Source organism: Carlito syrichta, unplaced genomic scaffold, assembly GCF_000164805.1.
Source record: "Carlito syrichta isolate Samal-C Ts95f unplaced genomic scaffold, Tarsius_syrichta-2.0.1 Scaffold305645, whole genome shotgun sequence".
NCBI classification, from domain to species: domain Eukaryota; kingdom Metazoa; phylum Chordata; class Mammalia; order Primates; family Tarsiidae; genus Carlito; species Carlito syrichta.
The window spans coordinates 684,909-702,148 of NW_007249741.1; the positions used below are offsets into that span (position 1 = coordinate 684,909).

Consider the following 17,240-nt stretch of genomic DNA (forward strand, 5'->3'; position numbering starts at 1 on the left):
GAAGTACGCTTAGGCAAAATTTTAAAATAAGCAGTTCTAGTTTTTATTATTTTGCAAGCCACTTTAGACACGTGTTAACTTATTGCTACTTTCAGCAACATTGCAGTGTAGATAGGGTAGTAGAAGTTTCTCAAGCAGATAAAGAAATTTAAGATTAGCGTAGCTCTGAGAGTCCAAAAACACTAATAACATCAGTATTATCACCATTGTATATAAAATAAAATATATAAAAATAGCTCTGCATTCAAAAGATGACATCACAGGTAAAATAGAAGTCCCTTTTATGGCAAGAGTTTCAAATCCCTAATTAATTAACACCTGACAGGTAACACAGGGTAAAGTTTAATTAATGACAGATAGCTAAAGAAAATATATCTGATTGTTTCTAGGAAAGTAATGTATTTATCAGTAAAGGGATAATATATATATATCAGTAAAGGGATAGTTAGGATTCACAAAAATAGTAATCTTTCTCTCAGTTAAAAAAAAATTGATGTCAGAAGAGTAAGCTGAGCAGAATTGGTTACACGAAAGCCAATCAGTTCTGTTGAATTTTAGACTTTAAAAATGACCTACTCTATGGGCATTATTTTGTAATACCAATTAGAAGGCATCTGTGGTATCTTCCTTGCTAACCTACTATACTTAAATTGGCATATTTTAAATTGTGCCTCTCATTAAGTATACCCCTAAAAGATTTCCTCTTTTATTTTTTATATATTTTATCATGTTTTTATATGCTAAAGTAGATCATCTGGGTTCATATAGTTATCCAAATATTTAAAGACTGTATTACAGTAACTCATTCAAGGACTGTTTTCACTATTTATGAAAAATACTAGCAGTACTGTTGATATTTTATATAATGTTCATAGGGTGAAGTTAATCCACTAGAAGATGACAACTTGTTTATTCTCACCTACCTCAGAAGTAACAGTGAGCATCTGTAGCATCTGTGACTAGCACTGACTTTTACATAGTAGCCTTGTTTCCATTGTTGAGATGGAGTTGACATTCTTCTAAGTGGTCTCCAATGGTATGGAGTAAGTGCCTGCTCTCGCCGTCATTTTCATTGTAAACGAATCTTGACAATGTCAGGTTCCCGTCACAATCTATCAGTGTCACTCACTAAGCAGTGGTGTGACCGTTAGTCCCTATGAGATTTGCCTCCTTTATCAGGGTCAGCCTGTAGGAAAATCTTAACAAATAGTTACATGTCACCTAGGTATAAAGGATAATAATACAGAAGTTAAATATACTTTTACTGTTTTAATGCATGGTGATTTAAAAGGCATTTATTTATTTTTAAATCATTTTAATTTTGTGATTGATTGCTTTCTATCTAAGATGCATAAAAATACTGTGGACTTCTTTTTCGGAAGCTCTTCCACATTAAATATATTTAGGAATGAAAGTGATGAATTTAATAATAAATATAATTATTTTGGCTAAGATTATAATTGGTGCCACTCATACACACATTGAAAATTGTTGTTGTGTTTTTATGAATGGGAAACTAACAATATCCTTCCCCCAATCATTTTCCATTTTCTTTCTTACCTAAAAAATGCGTTTCAAAAACTGAAGTGATGATCTTTCTCTTAATAATGAATATCTCCACATTTAATCATTACTTTTTATTTATGGTAATCTTTTTTCTGTGAACTTCTGTCTCAGTCAGTAATTTAAAGTTTCCTTTGATATATGAAATAATATTTCAAAAGTTAGACACTCACATGTCATTTATTTCAGTTTATTTACAAGAACCAATTACTAAAATTTGATTTATAATATAGTCTTCATTGTTGGTTTTGTTGTGTTTGCTTATGTAACAGGGCATTAAATAGAATTTTTCCCACAGGTCCCAACAAGAACAAAGGGTCCCAGGTACTCCTCATTGTGAAGAAAGTAAAAGTACTTATTAATAGGAACTAAGTCAGCATTGTTGTCTTAACTATCACTCCAGACTGACTCCACAAACAACCTTTTTCTTCATTTATAAGAGAAAAGCCACAAAAAGGTATTTGAAGAAATCATTCCAGTGAAGAAACAGCATTTGATAGGCAAGGCTCTGGTTTATAATCCCTTTTTGAGCATGCTTCCTCACTGCCAAGGTCAAAGGAGGGGAATTCCCAGAGAATTACTCAAGGATTGCAGATGCTTCCACTTCATTTGATAGCCAGATTTCTGCTTTGGTGTGAACTGCTGATCTGTTTTCTGTACCTATTTGGGCAGAGACTTAAAGAATCGACGGATGCAGCATGGTGGAGAAAGTGAACATTATCAGAATAAGAGAACCCATGCCAAGAGGAGGGCTTTATATGGAGGGGATGAGAGCTTAGGGAGCTTAGGAGAAAATGAAGCGGAAAGTGATTTCTAGTATCAGGGACTTATGCAGTTAGGAGGTTCCCCAGTAAGTCCTCCCTTAAGGTATCAGACATCACCCTGCCCCCAGGAGATGCTTAGCCTTTAGGCGTCTTCCACCTGGAAGATGTCAAAGGGCATAGATATAGCCATAGAAGTTGCCATGCAGAGAGAATTTAAGCAAGAATCATTTAAGAGACCTTTGTCCTGCTACCCAGGAGAAAGAATGAAAAGCTAAGTCCTTTTGTCTTCCAGATATCTAGACTCTAGGAATGGCCAATGTTGATGGGGAAGGAGATATGAGTGTTAACAAGAACAGTTTTATTGTACTCAAAATCTGTTCAAGGATATTAAGGGACAGAAAAAAGAACCTTGACAAAACATGTTTGAAGGCAGTAATTAGAGGAAAGCTAAAACAAGTTTACACTTGTAACCCATTATTTCTGACTGCTCAGTAATCTGGGTCCCTTAGAGTAGGGATGGCTTTCAAAATTTAGGGATGTATTTCTGCATGAAATACGTGGTCTATTATTAAATACTTATCATAAAATACAATAAAAATATACAATGAGATGAGCCAGGGTAAATAGTCTGAGCCCATTAAAAGACTGAGATCATGCATCAAGCTGTTATTTTTTTATTTGTTTATTTTTAGTCTATGACTACATTTCAGTGTTGGAGAAGAGGGGACTTAGGGGGAGGAGGCTCTCCCATACTTATTCTGTACATATTTTAGTTTTAGATACACAAAATCTTAAGATAGTCTTGCCCCAACCTAGGAATATGCATCTTTTACACAAAAGGAAAGCTAAACACACCACAATCACTTTATATATACTCCATATATTTGAATATGTAATTATCTATTCTTAATATTAGTTTAACTAGGCAGGGTAAGTAAATCATTTCAGATTATATCAACACATAATTAATAGTTTTAGTTAGAGACAACCTTGGCAATCAGGTGATAATTTTGACTTGCCTTTTTACATTCATGTGCCCATTTATATTTGGGTTGACTATGTAATTGTTCATTCGTACCCCACCAAAATCATGTCATGACAGTGGTAGCTCGGCTTCATGGTGCACAGGATCACATCACTTGATTTTGTCATATAGCAACTGCATATGTATTCTGCTATTTACAATACAGATTGGCTTATCCCTGTGGCATTGTCTAGCCTGAGAACTGTTCCAGTGTTTCTCCACTGTGTTTAGGTTTAGGTCTGAAATATCCTCTCTCCATAAAGTCCCATCCCTCAACATTAAAATATGGGAATAGTTTCTAAATAATCAAACAGCTTGACACACTGAGTCTTTTCATGAGCTCATAACTATTTTCCTTGACTCTTCACCATTTTATATTCTTATCATACATTCTGAGTTTTTGTGTACATGCTTCAGCCTTTTGTTAGTTAGAATATGCTCTTTGAGGATACTGAGACTACATAATCCACTGTAAAGGCAAATAGTGTAGAGAAGGAGAAATAAATCAATTCTTTTCTGTTTCTCTCAACCCCTACCAAATATTAGAAATTTATTTTGAAGTTGCTGCTGTCTCTTGCAATCTTAATAGTAAACATGAATTTTAAAGGCATATATATGTGTTTCTGTGCTTGTGTGCAGGTATAGTACATATAAAATTGCCTACATTGCAATGTATATTGACTTAAGACAAAAACTTGAAATTATACACTTAATAACTATGGGCATGTCTTGTTCTGTAGTGGCCTATTTTCAATTCTTATTTATTCATGCTATTAGAGGAAAAGGATGTTATAAATAATGCAAAAATCACTTACAGCTGACTTGGTTATATATTGTATATTTTTCATCAAGTTAGTTTCTTAATTGTTTGCTCTATTTATTACCCAAATGAGCTAACATCATGAGTATTTAACAAATGATGATTGGTGGAGATAGCTACGAGCATTCTATGTAGTGAAAAAATATAATCTAGTATTAGATAAGGAAAATTCACATATGAATGATTGATATTTACCCCTACACAAGGAACTGATATCCTGTGATGCAAAAAAAAGACATGCAAATGCATAGTGTTTTGTCTATAATCTGTTCTCAGAGTGATTTAATCAGAATTTTAAATTAATACTTTATATCCAATAATGTGAAAAATAGAGTTATAGTGCATCTCTACTGAAATGAGAGTGAAATTTAAATGAGTTTGAATAAATAACTGTTTTTCAATTACTAGCTGGCAAACAGGATTCTAATAAAAGAAGAAATTAGTTCAAGTGAACAGAAAAACAAAAGCAGATTATAGGTATAAATGGAACTCAAACTGAATCCAAAATAATGATTGTGAATATTTTTCTATATGCAATCCACTGTGAAAATTTAATCCTTACATGTGTGAGATATTTTAAATGAAGTATAACATGTAGAGAAAATGACCTTTAAATTTGTATTTGTTTATAAATTTATAAATTTCTAATATAATTCCCATGCTAAAACAATGTTTATTCCAAAATGTTATTTCTATATTCCAATAGTCAGGGATTGTGTCTCAATTCTTGTTTTAACTGATAACATAAAAGTTAAAACCAACACTGAATCATGAAATTTAACCAAATCAAAATTCCCAGATTTTATGGATTAAATATGTAATAAAAATTTGAATATACTTTGATAATGGTGATGTAAAGAGAATATTTTAAAACATTTTATCATAATATCCTCTTGACATCATACACTTGACAAATTAATCTATTTATAATTTTTGCATGTTTGACTAGTACCTTGGGATAGGTGTCAGGAAAGTCATGAGTCAAGATATAAGGTGCACAAATCTTATGAAAGTGAACTTTTATATCACAGAGTTGGAGCAAGCTGGAGAAATTTCTTTTATGTGAGTCATTTCTGTATGAAGCTATAAACTTTTTTTTTAAATCAAAAGCTGTCATGGTTTCTTGTAAAATAATAAAGATAATAAAGATATCCATTTTAATTGATTCTTTTCATTGTTTAATAAAATCGCTTTGTTTGATTGCTGAAGAATTTGAATTGAGTTTTCATTACCCACTTCTGAACAATTTACTCTAAGATCCAGACAGTATTGAACTAATGAGTTTGAATTTATATTGAACCTTAACTGTCTTCATGAAGTAAATGGAAAAAAATCATGGCAGTAACTATGTATTCTTCATTAAAAACTATGTCATAGAGATTTTACAATGAGGCTTTTAGCAGAGCAAAAGCATTAAATTGGAGTTTTACCAACTTTGCTGTTTCTACACATATTATTTATGAAAATATGCTTTCTTCTCTCTCCTTTTTTTAAGAGATAAAAACTCATGTGCTGACAGGGATATTACAGACATTTTCTTTAAGTGAGTAGTTTGTATATTCAACAGATTCAATTAAGGCATAAACTAATATTAAATTAATTGAATTTGGGGCACATCTAAATGGAAAAGATTTACAAACACCTTCCAAGGAGTCTTTAATTAAGATGTTTCAAGATCTGTTTAAATCTATGATATTGCCACCAGTATTAAAATGCATTCCCTCAGATGTGTGGTTTTAATTTGGGAATTTATATTGAGATAATCATAAATGTATGATTCTTTGTATTTGAAAACAGATGATGTATGCAAGCATATTTAATTTTTTGCCTTGACATTATTATCTTTTGTAAGGTGACCTTTTGTGTTCTCCATACAATGTTTAACCAAGTTGAACATTTTATAGTTCCATTTTTAGGGTTTGCTGCAGCACTAAGTTAGGCACTTTAAATGATGACTAGGGTACTATTTACTCCAAGGATAACTTGGCATTCCATAGCCATCGGTATGCTTCAGTAAGGATTCACTCATTATCTAGTTACATAATAGTGCCTATTTAATATTAAGTTGAATAGTCAAGTAAGATTAGACTAAAACATAGGGTAAATGCTGCAGAAACGTTACCTTTTAAAATTTTTAGATCTTGTCTAAGAAATATACAATCTAAAAGAAAATGCAGTTTAAGGAAAACTTACTTCAGTTTGTTTCCCTAGAAATCAGTTTGCCAATCTCCAAATGTAATATATTTTTTAAACCTTATTTCAAATTTATCATTGTAAAATTTAGAATAATATCATATCCAAATAATTTATATTCATTCCCCACAGGCAGCAGTGATGTTTCTTGGGATAAGGGAACACTGCCCTCTTACCCATCTCAGGGACCTCAGGCTTCTGTCACCCACCCCCGCATGCCTGGAGTGCATAACCTTCCAGTTAGTCATCCTCTCAACCATCTTCAACAGAGCCACCTTCTGCCAAATGGTATGATGGCATTTTTTGGCACTAAAAATGGTAGATTAAAAAAAAATCTGTAATTATCAAGATGGTAAAGCAGGACATAATAAGAGATATACTATATTTAGATAACTAATTGAGATAAGTTAAAGAGAACCCGAATATTTTAAAAAAGATTTATACTGATCAGAGGAGTAATAGAGCAACGAATCGACCATTTGTATTCAAACAGGACGGGTGGTGACATGATAAACCATGGCACGAAGCTAAATTGATGTAAATTTAATTTCCCTGAGTGGTAAGTCTTGTTGTATACCAAGAGAAAAACTATTTTGTTTTTGCCGTTATTAGAGCACTTTCGAATGCTTCAATTTTTAATGATTTATGTCTTTCATGACTTTAATAAGTGAGATACACTACAATTCGTATTTTTATTGGAAAAGCGCAATGATAATATGTGTATTTTTTATAGGACTGGAACTTCCTTTTATGATGATGCCCCACCCCCTAATTCCTGTCAGCCTACCTCCAGCATCTGTCACCATGGCAATGAGCCAGATGAACCACCTCAGCACCATTGCAAACATGGCGGCAGCAGCACAAGTTCAGAGTCCCCCATCCAGAGTGGAGACATCTGTTATTAAGGTAATTGTTTTCTCATACAATTGATTGAGCATCTTCATCTTAATTCACCATCTCTTAATGCCTTTGTCTTAGTCCATAAGTAAAGATGAACTTTAAAAATCTAAGCGATAAAGCCAGATGCAGTGACTCATGCCTGTAATCCCAGCATTTGGGGAGGCAGAGGAGAAAGGATTGCCTGAGTCCAGGAGTTCGAGACCCGCTTGGGCAACATGGCGAGACTTTGTCTCTACAATTAAAAAAAAATAGCTGAGTTTGGTGGCTCATGCCTGTAGTTCCAGCTGCTTGGAAGGCTGAGGCTGAAGGATCGCCTGAGCCCAGCAGATCAAGGCTGTGGTGGCTGTGAGCGTGACACTGCACTCCAACCTGGGCACAGAGTAAGACTACTACTCCCCCCAAAATTAACTTTAACTGATAGGGAGTAATCACTTTTGTAGCAAGTAGCCTTACAGATACATTATTTAATAGGCTAGGGTTATTTTAAATTCTATATTACACCTATTAAGAGAGAAAAAAACATAGGACATTAAGTAATATATTTAAATTGCGTGTTTCTACATGTGTGGCTGTGTGTATATGTGCTGTATATGTGTGAGCATGGTGTTATGAGTCTTTAGGTGTGGAAAATCAGAAGGCAAGGGTTTAGATTCCGCTACTTACTAGCTGTGTTACCTCAGGTACATAACTTAGTCTTTAAGATAAAATGAATAATATAGTGTGGCTGCAAAAACTAAATGAAATAATAAAATTAAACCTTTTTATAAATTAAAAAATACACTGTAAATTGAAGGTAACATTACTGTTATATAAACTTTACACATGTATATTTACACAATTCTCTCTCCTCCTTTATATTTGTGCATATGTATATAGGCCATTAAATATGTGCGCACATTTATATATTATTTACTTGTCTTTTTCACTCTTATTATTTTAAAATGTATATTAAAATTTAAAATAAAAATTTTTTTGAATTGGAGTCTCACTCTGTCATCCAGACCGGAGTGCAGTGGCACCCTCAACAGCCACTGCAACCTTAGCCTGCTACACTCAGATGATCCTTCTGCCTCAGCCTTCCAAGTACCTGGAATTACAGGTGTGTGCCACCACACCCCGATAATTTTTTGAATTATTGTAGAGACCAGGTCTTGCCATGTTGCCCAGGCTGGTCTTGAACCCTGGGTTCAGGTAATCCTCTTGCCTCTATCTCCCAGAGTTCTGAGATTACATGCATCAGCCACCGGGCCCAGCTAAAATAAAAATATTTTAATTGCATTATCAGGCTGGCTGAGGAATAAGAGATAACAGCAACAAAAATAATAGATTATTCATTTTTGAACTAAGCAAAAGATACTTTATGCTGCATGATCCTTATCTGATGTAATCCTTACCTCAATTTTCTGAATACAATACACTTGAGTTTGGGGTAGCCTCCAGTGAATGTCTTATATAAAAAACTCTGTTACCACTTGCATAGAATGTTGTGTAATATTTAAATGGGATTTTTTAATTTTAGTAATGGCTCTATAAACAAAGATGTGTACCAGAACCTTATATCATTTTCTAGAGTATTGTTACCAGAGGAAAAATTTTAAAATGTCTCACAGAAGACCCAGATCAAGTACTGAAAACCCTCCACCTGAGAGAATGCCAGTGAATGCTACAGGAATGAGAAAAATAAACTTTTGAGATCCCTCTCTATTATGAATGACTTAGAGGTTCTTTGTTATCAGATAATTTATTAATCAAGGTATCACTGTATTATTCAATTAATGATGATTTTTGGTAATAGTTATTACTGAGAATTAAACATTTTTATCACCTCAATCATTAAAGTTACCTAGAAGAAGACTTTGACTGATGGAAGAAACCTTCAAAGTGTTCACATCATTGTAGGTGATGGCTACTTTAAGTAAAGTTTAGAAAGTACCATTTCTTATAAGCTGTGATTACTCTCATTTAAGAAAATGTAGTAATTACTATAAAGGGTCATCTCATAATATTATTATATAACTTTCAGTTTCAAAACTCAGAATGTTTTTGTAATCTCTCATTTAGTTAATGTTCACATGAGTAAATAAGTAAACAACATGATAGAGGAGAACATTGATGCAGTTCGAAGTTATTATGTTTATCTTAGTTATGACCTAGTGATAATTTGGGCATGAGGTGATGGCTTACAAATTCCAGGATCAAAAGACCATTTATATCAGGAGATTTGATTTATTTTATTTTTAAATCTACACATTTAAAAAATTTTGCTTTATGCTGATTAGAATACTTAGAAAAGACTTTTAATAACCCTTGGTTGTCTAAGTTTAGGCAGGTAGGAGAAAGTAGTTGGGTTTCCTCTGGAAGAGGTCTTTAGAAAACAATCCAGACCAGATTATTGGGAAGTCAAAAAATTCCTGTAGTTTCTTAGATTCAATTTAGAAATGGAGAGAAGGGAGAGATATGGAGAAAGGAAGAAAGTATGCAAAAAGGGAATAATAATGTGAGGGAGGTTCCTGTTTTGAAATGTGTGCCAACATCTACTAAGTCATAGTGATAGTCTCACTTCTTCTGGATAGAGAAATATTTTCAGAAACTTGGCTACAGGCAGATTAAGGGAAATTTTGGATTTTGAATGCTGTAGTGGTATAAATGGTAGTAATTGTAGCAGCTAAATAGGGAACAATGGCTTTAATTGAGATTGATTATAGGGAGTAAAAGCTGATCATTTTTTATTGCCAACATCAAAGTGAAGTTCAGCTGGCTATTGTGGAAGTGCCAAAAGGCCTATTTGTATCAGGGTGTCCTTTTCTTATGAGACAGGTCGTCCATATAGCTTCAAGTTTTATGCTGACAGCTTAAAGATGATAGAAAATAGACACATTTCAAGAAACATATGAAAGAATTATAATAATTGTGGGTACTTGAAGACATTCACAAGACATGAGAAAAATTCAGGGCGTGGTCTCAGGGAATAAGAGTGGAAAGAACAATTTCTCTATGGAGTGCTAAATATTAGGGAGAACGAGTCAATAAAACAACCTTTCATATTAGTAAACTGTACAGCCAAGCAGTGTTTAGCAAATTCACATAATAGATATTAATTACACTAGGATTTGGGGAAGTTTTATTTTCCTCACAGAAAGCAGCTGACTCCTATGTCACAATTCAACAGTACTGGGCTCATATAGATACTTAGAAGAGAGCCTGTAAGTTGGTTTGCCTGAGAAGCTGTAGGTATGAAGGCCAATTGAAAGCGAAATGTTAAATACTAAAGAAGATTTGCCCACATATGAAGGATTGACAAAACAGCAGGAGAAATAGACTTTGAAGAGAAAATAGAACTTTGAGGAATACCCCATGTGCTAGAATGTACCATTCATTTTTTTTTAGAGTAGTGACAGGAATGAAGATTAAAACAGAGCCTGAATGTGAATGGCAGTAAGAATTTGTAGGACAAAAAAAGAGGCAAAAATAGAGTTACATATTTTAAAAACATTATTTTTATTACCAGTTTCTGTGAAATAAAGGAGCTCCAACAACTTTTTCATTAACATAGTCACACCAGTACAGGAAATGGAACAGGGTCTTGGCCTGCAAGCTACTGTCCTTGAGTGAAATCAGCTCTGCTCTTGGGTTTTTTATTGCTCATGAATTAAGAATGGTTTTACATTTTTAAGTGGTCAGGAAAAAAATATTTCATGACACCTGAAAATTTTATGAAATTCAAAATTAACTGTTGATAAGGTTTTTTTTAAAAAAAAATAGCCACATTTTAATTTATATAATATGTATGGCTACTTTCACATACAAAGACAGAGTTGAGAAAAACATTTGCTATCTGTCCCTTTAAAGAAAAAGTTTTCAATCCTTGTACTAGACCTCGAATGAACTCAAACACATGTGAATCTTAGTCTATGGATAATTGAGGCAGCTCAAACTAAACTCTCAAGCACTGTAGAGCCAAGTAGACATAAATTTTAAACCATTGAGAATTTAGGGGTGACAAAGATTAAACATGGTATGGAAAAGAAAATTAGATATGTGAAGACCTTACCACTATGACATTGTTATTTGTTTTAAATGCAAGCCTCCATAAGAGAGTCTGCTAAAGTGTTGATCTTAGACTTTCTATGGGCTGATTGTCTTGATCTACTGAAAATATGTTAGTAAGATAATTTTGAGGAAAAAATGGACATAAAATGCTTAGACAATAAAACTTCTAATATAAATCCATAGCTGTGTTTATATACACAATTCCCTCTCCTCTCTCTCTCCCTAAATGTCTGTAGGGATATATGAAGTAACGATAAACTCTGTACCTGTATTAGTTTATTGACTGTCGTTGATGCCCATATAGTTTTACTGTTTAACATTGATAGAACAGGACACAACATAGACTTTAAATGTTAGATGTTAGGTAGCCAGCTTTCTGCATAGTGGAGAAATAATTTCTTCATCCTCCTTATTCAATTTTACATATCTAAGCTTTTGTAGAATACCTATTTTCAGCACATTTAAGAGTAAGGAATATATTTATTAATCAAATTAAGATTTGCATCTCAGTAGTTTCTACCTTAACTTTTTTATATTTTCTTGAAGAAAAATATCTACTAATTCTTCTGTGTTCTAGATATTTCAAATACTTAAGTCCTCTGTTTAACCTGTAATGTTTCTGTTTTCCAGACCAATTATTCTAATTTCTTCTCACCATTCTTATCAGGCTTTTTGGTTTACCTCTTTTAAAAAAAGCATCCCCTCCCTCCCATAGAATCCTCTAGACGTGAACTGGGCTGTGAAGAGACACTGGGTCTAATATAAACCTCAATTTGGACAATAGTCTTTAAATATGGTCCATAGGGCTGAGCTCGGTGGCTCAGCCTGTAATCCCAGCACTTTGGGAGGCCAAGGCAAGTGGATTGCCTGACCCTGAGGGTTCGAGACCCGCCCAGGCAAGTTGACTAGACCTCGTCTTTACAATAAATCAAAACCTGGCTACTTGGAAGGCTGTGGCAGAAGGATCGCAGGAGCCCAGCAGGTGGAGGCTGCGGTGGCTGGGAGCGTGTCACTGCACTCCAGTCTGGGCGACAAAGTGAGACCCTAACTCAAAATAAATAAATAAATAAATAAATACGGTCCATAATTCTTGAGATTTTTTTTTTTTTTTGGTAGCTGAATTCATGCCATTTTTGACAAAACTCTATTTTAAAAGTCAATTTTTCTTCATCTTTTACCTGTGCTAGGAATTTTTGTTTATCCATATTATGTTTTTTAGTTTCCATTTTGTTAATTTAGGGTCTTTAGATACTTGGACTGTTAACACTGTAAACTATCATGTTAACTATTTATGCCATCTTTGTATCATTTCCAAATTTTAAAAGGATGTAGTCCCTTAAATCACTGAGTAAAATAAACAGTACAAATCAAGAGAACAATTTATCTTGTCATTGGAGAATTCCTAATAGGTTGAAATGTTCCACTAATTGATTCTCTTTAGGTACCATTTATCATGTAGCCTCAAATCCTCCTGAATGAATCAATATTTTTTTACTCTTTATTTAATAAATTTACAATATCACAAAAATTTTGAAAAAAGAGTAGGTTCTTACTGAAAGAGAAGTAAGATTAAAAGGAAGAAAGGCAGCATATTTTAGTGTTTTAAAACATGGATTCTGGAGTATTCTGGAGGAATTCTGGTCCGTATTTCCGTTCTACCACCTCCGAATCATGCAATCTTGAAAAAGTTATTTAATAAATTTATATTGTCTTTTTTTTCCTGTAGGATGGAGACAGTAAAATACCACCTATTTAGATTGTCATAATGATTAAATTAGTAATTATAAAATATTTACAAGTCTTTGTGCAACAATATTACTTTCATCTTTTCACTAGTTTTTTTCCCCCAAGTATCCATGATCATCTATTTAAAAATAAGTGTTAGCCGGGCTCGGTGGCTCAGCCTGTAATCCTGCACCTTTGGGAGGCTGAGGTGAGTGGATTGCCTGAGCCCGCGGGTTTGAGACCCGACTGGGCAGGCGAGACCTCATCTCTACAATAAAATAAAAAAATTAGCCGGGCGTGGTAGCACGTGCCTGTAATTCCGGCTACTCGAAAGGCTGAGTTGGAAGGATCGCTGGATCCCAGTAGGTCGAGGCTGCGGTGGCCGGGAGTGGTCACTGCACTCCAGTCTGGGCGACAGAGTGAGACTCCAGCTCAAAAAAAAAAAATGAGTTTAGAATTTTGCAAGAAATTCCTGTCCAGTTTATGAAATATAGTTACAATTCTGTAATGAGACCTCTTTCTCTCTCAGTCACCTTTTCTTGTTCAGTTTGTATTGCTTTTTTTTTTTTAGTCAAGGACTTTTGGGGTTTGTAGTATATATTTTGCAAAGCAGGTTTTTAAAGCATTTTTAGACTTCATTTTTCTTCAGAGATAATGTAGAATTGTTTTGAAAAATTTGTTGACATTCAAGTTATTTTGCACTGTTGAGTAAACATCTTTCCTCCCAAACTACATTACAGAGTTTCTGAGAATAAGGAATATGACTTTAATTTGATAATTTTCTCTGCAGATCTGTGGAGGGTGTGTGTGTGTGTGTGTGTGTGTGTGTGTGTGTGTGTGTGTATACATATGTGTGAGAGACAGAGACTTTATAAATTTCTCATTTAAATAATTAAGCATAAAAAAACATTTTAATATGCATAATTTTCCATTCCCTAATACCTTTCTTTAATGCAAGTTCTTAAAATGCTATATTTATAAATAGGAATTTTGTTGATTGAAGTTTAAAATGTGAAAAGATTATAAAAACTAGGACCTGAGTGACCTAATTCTCAAAGTAGATTAAATCTTAGAGCAATATGACATCATATGCCCTCTGTTTGTTTTTAGTTACACAATAGTTTATTCTTTGTACAAATATAAAAAACTCTAGATGTATGCATAACTTTTAGACATAAATTATTTTCCACAAAACCTATTTTATACATTTTTACTTTGCTTTAATAATTGTTAAATATGTTTTATTTAGGTTTATTTGTATTATGTTAATAAATATGAAAAAAGAATGTTAACAAGAAAAATAAAGTATGTTGTAACATAACTGCACTAAAGATATATCAATGTATGCAAACACATCACATCTGTTTAAATGCATGACTTTATAATAATAATAAAAACTCACTGTTCATATTTGGGGAATTGATTTTTTTAAAGGACAATAAATGTTTAAGTAAACGATAAACAAATTGAAGGGATCATGTGTTGTTCCTGCCTCTCCCATACAAACCAAACCTAAGGATAACCAAATATTTCTTGAAGTAACTTTATAGTCACAGAAATTTTCTAGCAAATAAATGAGCAAGAATTGATATCACCAAATTACAGTCCTATGAAGTTATGAATTGAGGCCATGGTCATCAGTTGTGGCTTGCATCATAAAAGACAACCAAGCAGACATTATACGCACCCAAGGAAGTACACAATACTATCTATGAAGTAGGCTTGCCACCAAATCAACTTGAACCCATTCTCCATATGTGACTATTTAAATCCAAGGGACAGAGGAATGTAGAGATGAATTAGAACCATCATGGGAACTGCAGGTGAGAAGTTCACAGTGGCAGTGAACTGTAAGGACACATTGTGCCTTACTGGGTTAAAAAGTTGATTTTGCACATTTGCAGTGCATAGACTGATGACAATTAATGGAAGTGCTGACCAAATCAAAACTTATATTTTTCACCTTACTATCTCCCCTTTCTCTCCCTCTCCCTTGGCTACAGGAAAGGAATAAATTCTGCCTTTTAATTATGATGCCAGCATTTACTATTACAAAGGGCTGAATTATAATTTCTGAGTCAAGATTATATTTTGCTGCTTAAAATAACTTTACATTACCAAATTGTAACCTTAAAAGTTACAAGGCTACCTGAATTTTCACTGAATAAGTTAAAAAACGAGAAAATAAAGTTGTTTAAGATTATGTTCATGGATTCCACCAATTTCACATTTAGCAAAATTGAGTATTTCTTCAGTTCCATCAATACCCTGTGGAGCCTCACCTTAGAACTTTGAGTGGTGGGTGGAGTTTTGATGTTGGTTGCTTGGTTTTCAACCAGATGTAAGTATGTTAGAATTATTTACTATGTCTCTTAGAAGTGCTTTTTAGCATTTTCCTAAATACAGAATCTCAATTCTGCTAAGTATCTTCTTTGCACATTTTTTTCCCCACAGCCAGGAATTTGAGTGTCACACAGTGTAAATGATTCTTCACTAACAACATTTTCAGTCTATGATACATGCTCTATGGAAGAATACATTTTTGTCTGCTTTGTTTATTTATATATAACCAGAGACTTGGGTCCTACCTGGCACATAGTAGGTGTTAAGTAAACACTTGATGAAGGAATGAATTAAAATCCGAGTTGTCTGAGAGCTTGAGAGTTTTGTTTATATAAAATTTTTAATGTTAGAAAGGTCTATCTCCCCACGTCTATATCATATTCAGTTAGGGAACCTGTAACTGAAACACAGATACAAATGAAGAAAATTACAAAGATAGCAAAATAAATTAAAGCTAAATAAGATAATCCTTTAGAGAAATGAAATCCTTAGAAATTCTTCTAAGATAAAAATTAATTTGATAAGATAAAAAGCATTTTTAAGGCGGAAAGGAGGCAGCTGAAATAATGCAGTTTTTAAATGTTTAATTTAAAAATTACCCAGATGTATGGTACTAAACATTTTATGCTTTTCAGTTTAGAGTTTTAGAGTTCATTGCCTTTGAGTTACATATTTGATTCTGCACTTTCCTGAACACCAATACTTCTTTCACTGCCCAGAGACAAACATGCAGTTTCCCTTTTATTGTCCTTCTGTTGCCATTAGTTTATTAATATGACCTTTTTTTTCAGTGAAGGTATTCCTCTTAAATTTTCATTCATTATTATGGTGAGTTTTATAAAGATGGAACATTGCAGAAGATTGTGTTTTATTGATTGGTGGCGTTAACGCAGGACTATAAAGCAGTGTGTTGAAGTATTAAATTAAATATTCTTCTTCTCTGTCCTACTTCAGGTCCATCTCGGAGGTTAAAGGGTATTACACAAATGAAATGATAAATCCAGTTTACATAGTTTTCTCATACACATTGAACTCGTTCTTTCCTATTATGTCTGAATAAAACTCATTATCTATTTTGTTTCAGTAATAATTATGAGATTCTCGCCTTAGCAATTCTTTACTGTCTCCATTATTCTTCATCTTATAGAATACTCTGGAAAGGCAAGCATATAAATATGATAAAAGAATTAAGCTGTTGAAATAAATTAATTTATTGTGCAACAGTGTATTCAAATCTTACTTGCTCAATGGATTTTACTTTAATGAAATTCTTCAAAGAACAATACATCATGTTCCAAAGATTTGAAATTATACATTAAATGAAATGACTGAACATGTTGTGTCTCAATTTATAGAAAGTTTAAAGGAATAGTTAAGCTTTTAAATTATAAAAATTTACATAAATTAAAATATACTTTTAAATAACAGCTGAAGTATTATCCTTGTATTCTTTGTGTTTAAACCCAAACTACAATTAAAGTAAAAGTAATCTAAAGCTAAATTAAATAAAACAATTTTACCTACACATATTTACTTACATTGTGCCTTTAAAATGCGTTTTACATTGAGATTTTAATCTAATTTATTTTTACTTAGTTTATTATGTGATGTTTAGAGTATTTTGAATACATAAATGAATAAATAAATAAGTCATAACTTAAAGGAATTAACACAGAAAACTTTGACAATTAAATATGTTGAGTAACGAAACTTTTTTCTACTTATGTATAAAGTGTTAAAATAGACAAGGTATTATTTTTAGTGGCATAATCATTGTTGCTAAAGTTTTATACACTAAATATTTAAGCATTTTGTGGATTGGATATCAAAATTTCTTATACTCATGTGTTCCATTAGC

At 33.0% G+C, this 17,240-nt stretch overlaps 1 protein-coding gene across 1 annotated transcript in view; it reads left to right on the plus strand.

The window, feature by feature from the left end:
• Window positions 1-17,240, plus strand: part of LOC103264319 (dachshund homolog 1) — a 420,253-nt gene that overhangs the window by 277,096 nt on the left and 125,917 nt on the right. Inside the window, 1 exon segment of the mRNA XM_008061964.2 lies at window positions 7,098-7,270. Within this exon segment, the coding sequence (XP_008060155.2) occupies window positions 7,098-7,270 (173 nt within the window).